This window comes from Coloeus monedula, assembly GCF_965178545.1.
Source record: "Coloeus monedula genome assembly, chromosome: 29".
In the NCBI taxonomy this organism is placed as follows: domain Eukaryota; kingdom Metazoa; phylum Chordata; class Aves; order Passeriformes; family Corvidae; genus Coloeus; species Coloeus monedula.
Window position 1 is genome coordinate 3,003,172 of NC_138809.1, and position 11,324 is coordinate 3,014,495.

At 49.6% G+C, this 11,324-nt stretch overlaps 2 protein-coding genes across 2 annotated transcripts; both read right to left on the bottom strand.

The window, feature by feature from the left end:
- Window positions 1-464: 464 nt before the first annotated feature.
- LOC309583293 (uncharacterized protein) lies at window positions 465-752 on the bottom strand (the record flags this gene model as incomplete). Its single annotated transcript, XM_082298920.1, has 1 exon — window positions 465-752. One exon carries the CDS (start codon window positions 750-752, stop codon window positions 465-467), a length of 288 nt encoding a protein of 95 aa, XP_082155046.1.
- A 2,405-nt stretch (window positions 753-3,157) lies between these two features.
- Window positions 3,158-6,591, bottom strand: LOC309583292 (uncharacterized protein; the record flags this gene model as incomplete). Its single annotated transcript, XM_082298919.1, has 2 exons — window positions 3,158-3,241; window positions 6,382-6,591. The coding sequence occupies 2 exons, from the start codon at window positions 6,589-6,591 to the stop codon at window positions 3,158-3,160; spliced, it is 294 nt and encodes a 97-aa protein (XP_082155045.1).
- Between the last annotated feature and the right edge of the window lie 4,733 nt (window positions 6,592-11,324).

Genomic DNA, 11,324 nt, shown 5'->3' on the forward strand with positions numbered 1-11,324 from the left:
CCAGCTGCTCCCACCAGCACCCCCAGCTCCTTCCCCAGCTTTCCAGCCGCTCTTCCCCCAGCCTGGAGTGTTCCACGGGGTTATTGTGACCCAAGGGCAGGACCAACCCCGTTGACCTTGTTGACCCTCACCACGTTGGCCTAGGCCCATCGATCCAGCCTATTTAACGGCGCACTGACTGAAAACATCCACCACTGTTAGGTCGGCTTGAAACACCATTTTTATTGTCTTGCTGGAGAACGAAGCAGCAAAGCAAGAAGGGAACCATTCCCAGCGCTGGCAGAGGAAAGATAAAGAGCTCAGAGCTCCTTAAACTGAGAGGTTTCATCCTAAAACTGCAGTTTTAGAAGGCTTCGCTTGGAGAGAAGTGACAAAGCTGAACAGCCACGAGCACTGGGGCGAGCTGGAAGCTTCGGGTGAGGAGTGATCCGGCGCATCCCAGTGCCAGGGGCTGGATCCTACTCTCAGTACTTGGGGTATGACGGTGGCAGCTTGCAGATGTTCTTGGTGACCTGGGGGCAGAGCGGGGGGCAGGAACGCTGCACCGGGGGGTAGCAGGGCTGCACTGGGGGGCAATAGCGCTGCACCGGGGGGTAGCAGGGCTGCACCGGGGGACAGCAGGGGGTCACGTAGCTGAACTTCTGCACAGGCTGCCTCTGGATGGTGTAGTGGCACGAGGGCCCCGAGTGGCAGGAGGAGCTGGATCGGTGGCAGGAGGACTCGTAGTCGTGGCAGGACCCGCGGGAGCACATTGTCCTGGAGTTCTGGCAGAGCTGTTTGGAGCAAGGGATCAACGTGGTGAGAGGAGGCGCTGATTCACTTCTTGCATTCCCCCTCCTCTTTCTTTTTAATGGTATTTTTCTTGAGATCTCCAGTGAAATGTTTCTCTCTTTGTTTCACCTGCCTAATCCAGACCCAACGCACCCTGGATCTGCTGGGCATGCTCTGGGGATTGGGGTGTGAAATCAGGTCCCTGAGAATCAATTGGAGCCCCAGGAGCCCATCTCCCAAACCTCAGTTCCTGCAGAATTTGTGTCACCCGAGGATCCCTCCGTGGGCTGCACCTTTCCTGGGAATCCTTGTCCCTCCATCTGCCATTCCCCACCCCTTAGAGGCATTTCCCTAAATCCCAGCTCCCACAAGATCCATAAAAACCCCTGGTGGAGGTTTCCTCTCTGTCAGCAAGAACAGAAACAGTGAAATTGGTCTTACCCTCTTCAGCTGCAGCGAGAAGTTTCTGGAAGCGAAGGCGAGCGACTGCCGAGGACGGTGCTGAGGGACCTTTTATACTCTCCCGAGGTTATCTGGGCTGTGAGGCACCTCCTTGCGATGACACTTTAATTAATTCCACATTCAATCCCGCAGATGTTTGCACTTCCCCTGTTTTTAGGTGTTCCCTCTTTGACGCACCGGGTCCCGTCCCATCGGTGATTCCTGAGGCAGGGATTTTGGAAGGCAGCTCTCTCCCATTTCCTGGAGACTGACACTAATGTGATGGTTGTTAATTAGGGACAAGGGACAACTGGGATTGCATCAGGGGCAGAAAGGATTCAGAAATGCTGACTCCTGGGGTTGGTCTCCTGTTGGGTGCAGGTGACAGCTCAGGATTTTAATTCCCCTGTTGTCGAATGCCAAGAGGAAATGGGATTACCGGCTGCAATTCCTGGGGATGGCACAATGCTGGAAAATCCGGCGGGATCTCCTTGGCTCCCTGGAATGGCGAGAAATAAAATGTTTCTGATTCTTCACGTGTCCCTGGACTTGGCAGATGACTGGGATGATCCCATCAGGTTGTTCCACGTGAATCAAAGGTTATTAATGTGTAAGATTAGAGGAGAACATCTGACTCTGAGCTCTGCATGAGGTTTGAGGATATTCAATTTTCCCACTCCTCGGTTTCTCTTTCTTTCAGAGATTCCTCATGTTTTTTTCAGCTGACCTCACCAAAGGATTCAGAGAAGAGGAGCTGGAGTTTGAACAAATATTGGGTTTTGTCACTACTGGTGGAAGTTTGGGCCCTAAAGCTGGATTTATGACCTTGTTTGACTCAGAATTTGAAGTGTAAGGAAACGAAACTCGTCAGCCTGGGAAAATGTTGCCCAGTAGAGCACTTCACTGACTGGGAAGGGAAGACCTCCCAAATTTGGGGTGTCCCACAGCTTTTCTCCAGGCTAAAGGCAGCCAGTTCCTTGTGGTGAGTTTTGTGGAGCAGGGGAGGATTGCAGGAATTCCTCAGGGATGTTTGGTGACTCAGGTGTGGGTCCCTCAGCAGCCTCGCAGGTGACAAAGTGGGAGCATGTGTGACAGTTCTCCTTTTGTCCAGGCTTTGGCCTGGAGCATCACATTGATGTTCTCCAAAATCTTTCTACCTCCTCAACAGACTTCCAAAAACACCCAAAAAACATCTCTGAGTCTTTCAAATTCAGGGCCTGCTCAGGAAAACGGGATCTCGAAATTCTCATTGTCCTTTGCTCGCAGTTCTTTCAGAGGAATTTGGGCCTTCTGTTTTCAGAGGCTCAAAGGGTTTCAGATGTTTGAAAATTTATATGCAAGGTCTGAAATAGTGCTCGGAGTCAATTATTACATATTGAGAAAGAGCGTTGGCAACTGTGACCTATTTATTCCCCTTCCATTTAATTTCCTGGAATCACTGAGGTTGGAAAAGCCCTCCGAGATCATTGAGTCCAACCTTTGACCATCTCCCCCTTTCCTTTACTGATGTGCTTTCTATTCATTCCCAAATAAACCCGGGAATTATTGCCCACCAAATATTGGGATACTTTGGAAATATGGAGAAATTTGAATTGAAAATTCAAAAAAAAAAAAAAAAATCAAGGAAAAAGAGAATAAAGGAATTCAAAGGCAACGAGGGTCTCATGAATCAGATTTATTGTTTCCCACACCCAGACGAGTCTGAAACAGAAGTGCAAGACAGAGAAAGATTCCCAACAAAGTAACGATGCCAGGAATAATTAGAAAGGACATTTCCCAAATAATTAGCAAGAGTGACACCATGAATATTAATTAGGGGAGCATTTCATCCCCACCAGGATCCCACATGGCAGAGACCCAGGGATTTCAGTGTGGATGAGACGAGCCGAGGTCGGAGCGTCCAAGGGAGGAGCCGGTGGCTCCAGCTGCCGGGACTGGATCCTATTCAATACTTGGGACACGCCGGTGGCAGGGTCCAGATGTTCTTGGTGTACTGGGGGCAGTAGGGGACCTGGGGACAGCAGGGGACCTGGGCACAGTAGGGGACAGGGGGACAGCAGGGGACAGGGGGACAATAGCGCTGCACGGGGGGACAGCAGGGCGTCACGTAGGTGCATTTCTGCACTGGCTGCCTCTGGATGTAGTGGCAGGAGGGCTCCGGCTCGTGGCAGGAGGAGCGGGATCTGAGGCAGGAGAACCAGGATCTGTGGCAGGAGGAGCGGGAGCCGTGGCAGGAGGACTCGTAGTCGTGGCAGGATCTGCGGGAGCACATCTTCCTGGAGTTCTGGCAGAGCTGGAGGGAAGAGAGAGATTGTCAGGCTGGGACAGCTGCCCCACTGGGACCTTCTGCGTTTTCCTTGGCTCTTGTTCAGGACTGGAATGGGAAATGTTGTTTCCCTCTGTTTTGTGATGTATGGGACGTTGTGACCCTTCCTTTTGGAGGACACTGCATGATGGTCCAGCTCTGATGGGAATTTCCCTCCCAAGATGCTCCTGTTGGCTTTTTAAGGTAAAATTTCCTTCTAAAACTGCTCTGACTTGTCTGATCTCTCACTGTCTGCATCACCTGCCAGTCTGGGAATGAATTCCTTGCTGGCTCCCAAAGACTCCATGTCTTTGCAGATCTGCTCCTTCGATTACTCCTATTTTTCTGTCATCCCACCCGTGAGCAAACCAAACACTCCTTGTGTGTATTCAGGCACCCAATCATCAAAAATAAGGAATTTCTAAGACAAAAGCAAGGTCTAAACACAGAACTCTGTGAACTCCTGCTGCTCAAGAGTAGATAAGTCAACATAATCCAACTCACCCTTGGCTGGAGCAAGAGGAAGAGCACAGGGAGCTGATGCTGAGTGAAGGATGGACAGGGAATGCTGGACTTTTATATCTCCCAAAGGGTTGTCCCAGGAATTAGGCACCTCTTGGCAATGCTGACACAAACCCTCATATTCATATTTATCTCCTGTGTCTCGTTTTTAGCATTTCCGACTTGACGCAGTCAGGAAAAAACCACTGATGACTTTTTCCTCAGCACTTTAATAAGCAACGAATTTCCCAACCTGCTTAGAAGGGAATTTTGGAGGCAGTTGCATATTTCCATGGCAAAAACGAACCTATCCCTGGAGTTATTAAGTGATTTGTCGTTGGGCAACTGGGATTGCATCAACTCCGGAGGGTTGACTCCTTCCCGGCGTGCTGCCCCTGGTTCTCCGTGGCAGACTCACATTTTGATTGATAGGTTTTTTTTCCTGACACAAGGGATTGTAATTAAGAGCCACAACTCCCAGGGACTTCATTAGAGGGAGGTCCTGGTGACTACCTCGGACCCAACGCCTCAACTCCGGAGGTGATGCCAAAACGACGTCCTCAATCCCAATTTTTTCCATTCCGTTTGTGAACCATCAGCTGTTTTTTGTTTGTGCCGCAATATTTTCCTGTTCACGTTCCTCCTGGATGAAGAGGGTTTCAAATCCCCTGCAGGAAGGGTTTGTGTGAGGATTTCACCTCTTGGCAACCTGTTTTCAACCCCAAATTTCTGTGGGGTCCTATCTTATTGAAGCAGTTTTGTAACTTTTATTCATTCCAGCATTTCGCTCTTCGCTTCCAAGTTTCCCTCAGATCAGCCCAAGATTTTAGGACAATAAAATGGGTGATTATCCCTTTCCTGTGATTTTTTATCCAGGTGAGTGCCTCAGGAACAACTCATGGCTCAGGGAATGAGATGATCTTTAAGGTCCTTCCCAACCCAAACTATTTTATGATTCTATGATCCTTTTTATTTATTTTTCTAGGCCGCGGTTTAGAAACCCAAAGGATTCAAGAGAATCTTTTAGAGCCGGTCCTTGCTTAGGAAAATCTGAAGTCTTCTGGAAACTGTTGTGAGCTGTGAGTGATGTAGAAATGCTTCATCTGTGTGGAGAAAACTCCTTTTTGGGGGAGGTCCCTGTGTCAGTTCTCCGTCAGGCAGGAGGAATTCATGGAATCAGGGAATCACAGAATGATTTGGGTTGGTCGGGACATTAAAGATCAGCTCATTCAACTCTCAGAGTTATTAATTTAAGCTGAGTCTGGTTGTTGAGCTCTCGGGGAAGCTGATGCAGCCACAGAGCCTGTTCTGGAACTGGTGTCTCCGCTGGACTGGGAGATAAGGAAAGTCTGAGGTTGTAAAAAGTACAGAGAGATCTCAAACTTATTTTAAGTGTCTGCAATTGTCATGGAAAACAGTAATTTGGAGCTTGGTGAAAGAAGTAAGGTTAAGAAAACCCACGAGGTGCTTATTTGCATTTATTAGACACCTCGAAATGTTTGTGACTCTGACTCAGAGGGACAAATGAAGTGTGAGGAGCTGCTGAGGAGGGGACTGAACGAGACAGTTCTGCACTAAGTGGAATCCTGGAATGGGTTGGATGGGAAGGGACCTTAAGCATCATCCAGTGCCACCCCTGCCATGGGCAGCGACACCTCCCACTGCCCCAGGGTGCTCCAAGCCCCGTCCAACTTGGTCTTGGACACTGCCAGGGATGGGGCATCCACGGAATACCCTGGGCCAGGGCCTCCCCACCCTCCCAGGGAGGAATTCCTTCTGGATATAAATGTATAAATAAGTATTCTGTATATCAATATGAAAATAAGCAGGGTGCAAATGAGGTCCCTGAGCATTCACCTGCTCCAGAAATGCCTCTGGAATCACTGGCTTTCATGATTTTGAAATTTTAGGGACATTTTGTGCTCAGCTTGAAGAGAAAAGAGTGAGAAGTGACAACTAAGAAGTCAGAAGCAACAATTATTCTGAAGTAAAAAGGTCAAAGAATAAACAGACCATATATTTATTTTACTTTTGGAAATCAAATTTTATTCTTTTGGCGGTTGTCACATGGGTGAAAAGCAGCAAGAATCCTTCCCGGGATGAGTCTGAGATGGGTCTTGCGTGCTGAGCAAATTAAACCAAATAGGAGTGAAACCAGCAACCAAATTCTAATCACAGAAGACCAAATTAAAACTGGGAATAAAGAACCATCGATTCAAGCTTTAGGCATGGAGAGCATCCGAGGCAGGAGCGATCCCAGTGCCAGGGGCTGGATCCTACTCTCAGTACTTGGGGTATGACGGTGGCAGCTTGCAGATGTTCTTGGTGACCTGGGGGCAGAGCGGGGGGCAGGAACGCTGCACCGGGGGGTAGCAGGGCTGCACTGGGGGGCAATAGCGCTGCACCGGGGGGTAGCAGGGCTGCACCGGGGGATAGCAGGGGGTCACGTAGCTGAACTTCTGCACAGGCTGCCTCTGGATGGTGTAGTGGCACGAGGGCCCCAAGTCGTGGCAGGAGGAGCTGGATTCATGGCACGAGGTCTCGTGGCTGTGGCAGGACCTGCGGGAGCACATTGTCCTGGAGTGGTGGCAGAGCTGGAGGGAAGAGAGGAACGGTCACAGCGGGCACGAGCTTATAGACATTTGTTCTGGGATTCCCCATTTTCTTCCTAATTTCCAGTTTTTCAGGGGTGAGAAAGCAGTGTCAGTGTTGGTTTGGAGGTGTTTTAATCCGTCACTAAGCCCAGGATCTTTTATGGATGGGACTTGATTTCCTGAGAAAAATTCCAGAGGAAAATGGTCCAAACATCCATTTCCCAAGAGCAGCTCCAGACCCTCTGGTTCCTCGTGCGTGGAAATCTCCAAGTCCCTTTTCCACAAAACCCTCTGGCTTTCCTCTCTCTGTATTTTCCACCCTTTCTGTTGCTTTGGTTTGACTTGAGCCTCTGCTCAAGGCCTTTATTTGGTTTATTTTGCCATTTGTTTTAATAATTTGCTCTTGTGGGTAACAAGAACTTGGTCTTCAGCACGACCAAGATCCAGAGGTGAGGAGGGAGTATCCAACACTTAATTCTACCCAAACTCGTAGGAAATCATCCAGTTTCTTAAAGAATTTGCAGGAGAAGAGAAAAATTGGACTCACCTTTCTAGCAGTGGGGATGGAGCTGTTTTGGAGCAGAGCAGTGAGTGAAGGAAACTGGGATGGGAAACCTTTTATACTTTTCCAAAGGGTTATCTGGGACATGAGGCATCCCTAATTACAGCTCCCAGCCCATTTCTATCCGCTGTGTTCAGCTTCCCGTATTTTCCCTTTGATGCTCTGTGTTTTCAGCATTGTAATTATTAATAGCTCATTAATTCCTTCACGTCCCTATGAACGAGATTGGAAGGAATTTCACGTGAAGTGACGCCAGCACCGACACCAATGGATCTGCTCGTGGACAACGTGGATCACGTGGGAGAGGGGTTTGTAATCTGGAAGTGCCAATTCCTCAGGGTCACATGGACCAGGAGCTCAACGGGATCGACTTCCATGTCAACAAAAGATGGTTATTGGTGTTAATCCCTGCGGATTAGGTTTAGGGCAGGAATACTCCAGAGGAATTGCCCAATGGGACCGGATATCTCAATCAGAGATTTGCATTAACCTGAATCTGTCCTTCACTGATGATTCCAACCTGCCTGCCCAGTGTGGCCCATCAAGGATTTCTCCTCCAGGTGCCCACCAAAGCCACAAGGTCACAGGTCCTGCCACCAAACCTGCTCCAGAGAGGGCTCCTGTCCATGGGCCCACAGGTCCTGCCACCTCTGTGGATCCCCATCCACCAAAAGCTGGCCAAGCAAACCCACCCTGGGGCTTTAGGTGCTGTTTTAGTCTGGTTCTGCAACATGGTGTGGGCAGTTGTATCAAGTCCTGGGACAGGAGGGTTTGAGGTGAACAGAATCCCGGATTTCCAGAACCACTGAGGTTGGAAAAAAACTCCAAGACCACTGAGCCCAACCTTTGACCAATCCCAACCTTGTCAACCAGACCAGAGCACCGAGTGCCACGTCCAGGTGTTCCTTGGACACCTCCAGGATGGCCCAAGTCCTGCTCACACTCCCAGAGGTGTTTCTGGTTATTTTCTCTTCTGATTTTACTCAGAATTCTTTAATTTAGGACAAAGTGTTGCTGTTTCTGTCCTGCTTCCAGCACTTCTGGAATGATCTCAGGGATGACAGGACAGGGATGAAGCTCAAGAGAAACATAAACACAGCAATGTGAGGTAGGAGACACTTTGGGAACCTGGATTTTCCCGTGAATCACGGGTGAACTTTGGTCTTCCATGCCTGGGTACAAGTCATGCCCATCTGACCCATCAATTACATCTTCTCGTCCCATAAAAGGCAGGAATGTGTCAACATCAGGATGGCACTGGGGATTAGGCACAAGGGATTTGGGGTGATGCTCTGCTGACTCACTGGGATCCCTCAAACTGGTGCATTCACAGCTGAGCTTCGGTATCCCAGCGTACAGAACGGACCCAGAAACACTTCCCTGCAAGGTTTGGTTTAGGCTGTAGTTAGACAGCACTTTTAGGGATTTTTGGGCATGTGTGGGAGGAGATTTGCTGTCATGTGAGAGAGGTGAGGAGGGAAAAATGAAAAAAAATGGGTTTCAGGTGTAAATTTCAGGAACTGAGGGCAGGAAACAGAAATGTCTGAGGGCAGGAGAGTGGAGGAACCCAGAGTGCTGAGAATATTTCTCTGCCTGTTTTGAAGGGTTCTTACCCCCCTGAACAACACTGTTTTAGCTTCAAACCTTGGAAAAAATTACCAACGGTCAGACAAGATATAGAAAATACAATGGTGTGAATTAGGTGATAGACTACGATGTAAGATTGTCACAGGGTGAAAAATTTAGAGGTTTTGGGCTTCTCATTGTAGTACATAGAAAAGAGTAAAAAAGATCAAAATGGAGGATTGTTGTTGTTCTCTAAACCTTCTTCTCCTTCTTCTACTGCTCCATGTTCTGCAGTAAAAGTAGTTTGGAATGATTGGATAGAAAATTCCGCAGTTCCTGGCCGTGTTACTGAATAATTGGTAGGAAAGTGAAAATAATGCACGTTTTTAGTAACTATTGGTTAAAATATCTTTAAAAGGCTGTGTAAATCTTGATAGAGAGGCCCCACTCCTGCCTTTCTGTGCTCTATGCCGTACCTGGGTCACACTAGTGGCTCTGTTCCTCTGATAAGACTTAATAAACAACTATCTGGAAGCATTGAAACTCAAGGAAAAGTCTCAGTTTATCTTTGAAACTCCTTGCAAGGACTTTTAGAAAATTATCTCCCATCTGGAGGGACTTGATTTACAGCACGGTTCAGTGTCAGGAGGGGGCAAAGCCCCCATTCGCCAGGAGTGGCTCACTGGGGAAGCTTCCAGCTCCATAAAATGTGGGATGAGCAGCTGGAGCTGAGCAGCAGAGCTGCCACTCCCCTGTTGTTGGCTGAGGGGGTTTCACCAACGGTCTGGAACATTTATTATCCACAGACTCCGTGTTTACGCACTTGGCTCTGCCTGAACCCATCTGTGGTGGTTGTAAACAGTGCGAGAGGGAGAGATTTTCCCTGGAATGTTCCTCTGCAGGGATTCAGCGCCTTCGCTGCTGAGGCCTTTGTGGCAGGGCAAGGTGGGGACCGTTTCCTGCTGGAGTTCTGCAACCTTTCCTGCAGCCTCTCCTGCTTTCCTGCTTCACTCTGCAGATGTGTGAGGAGATAGCAGAACTCCAGCTCAGGGGAGATTCCCGGCCTCCATTCCTCAGGCCCTTCCCAAGCCTCCCCTTCCACGAGTGACACAAGCTGGATGGCTCCAGCTCTGCCGGGAGCCTAGGTGAAACCTTGGATTGCTTAGAAAGGATTCGCATTGGAGATTTTATCTCCTCTTCCCACAAAGGTTTTCAGTCAGACTCAAACCCGAGCTGGAGCCTCTTGCCTGGCTGGGTTTCAACCCTTGTTGGCACAGGGTGGGTTTGGCACTGCCCGAGGGGTGTTGGGGCATGGGGACTGGCGCTGGCACCACTCGATGTCCCTGTGCCAGGCTGGAGCCGCACGTTCCCGACCCCGACGTTCATTCCTTGCTTCTGCAATCATGGACCTCGCACCTGGGATTGAGGCTCCTCGTTATTTTAATTAAGAGTAATAATAAAACAAGTGCTAATAACACGTTCCTTGTTCCTTTCAAAGGTTCAGCACGAACCCAGGGCTAATTAAATATCTCGTGCATTACACACAGCGCTGCTCTCATCCCGCAGAGCCACCGAGTGCCGCAGCAATCGGCCTGGTGGGCTCTGGGAGAGAGCCCAGGGACAGGTCTGGTGCAATGGGAAATCCAGCTGCTGATTTTCACGGACATCTGTTCATCTGAACTTCCTGTTTTTCCTTTCGCATCTACAAAGAGGGGCTCAGAACTTTTATGGTTTAAGTCAGTTTAAACCTTGGGAGGAAGTGGGAGTGTTTTTTCTCATTCAAGAGAGACATTGAGGATCTGGAGCATGTCCAGAGAAGGGAACGGAGCTGGGGAAGGGGCTGGAGCAGCAGGGGAAGGGTCTGGAGAACTCCTGAGGGAGATGGGGGGGCACAGCCTGGAGAAAAGGAGGCTCAGGGGGACCTTCTCTCTCTCTCTCTCCCACTCTCTGACAGGAGGCTCAGGTTGGAATCAGGAGGAATTTCTTCCTGGAAGGGGTGGTCAGGAGTCGGAAGGGGCTGCCCAGGGAGGTTTGGAGTCGCCATCCCTGGAGGTGTCCAAGGAACACCTGGACGTGGCCCTCAGTGCTCTGGGCTGCTGACCAGGTGGGAATCAAGCCCAGGTCGGACTCAATGATCTTAGAAGGGTTTTCCAACCTCAGTTACTCTGGGATTCTGGGATTTCCTCCAGGGAACACGGACTCTTGATGGGATTTTCAAAGCAGGGAGAGTTCCCTCGCACAAAAGACAGATCTAACCCCAAATTCTCCATTTACAGGGGTCAGAAGGGACACTGAGCATGACGTGGTCCTTCCTCTGCTCGTGCCCTCCTGTTTATGGAGATGAGGGATTTCCAGACTTCCTACACGGAGCCTGCTCTGTGCTCACCAGCCGTGAACAAATTGCGAAGCCTTCCCAACGTGCCTGTGAGGGTCTGAGGCACTGAGCCAAGGGCTGGGATTAAAGAGATGCTGATCTGCACCTTCAGTCCCAGACAGCTTTTGAAATCAGCCTGGCAGGTGCCCAAGGTGTGGGGACTGCAGAGCTGAGCCATCCCAGCCACTGGAATGCCACGGGAAGAGGAGG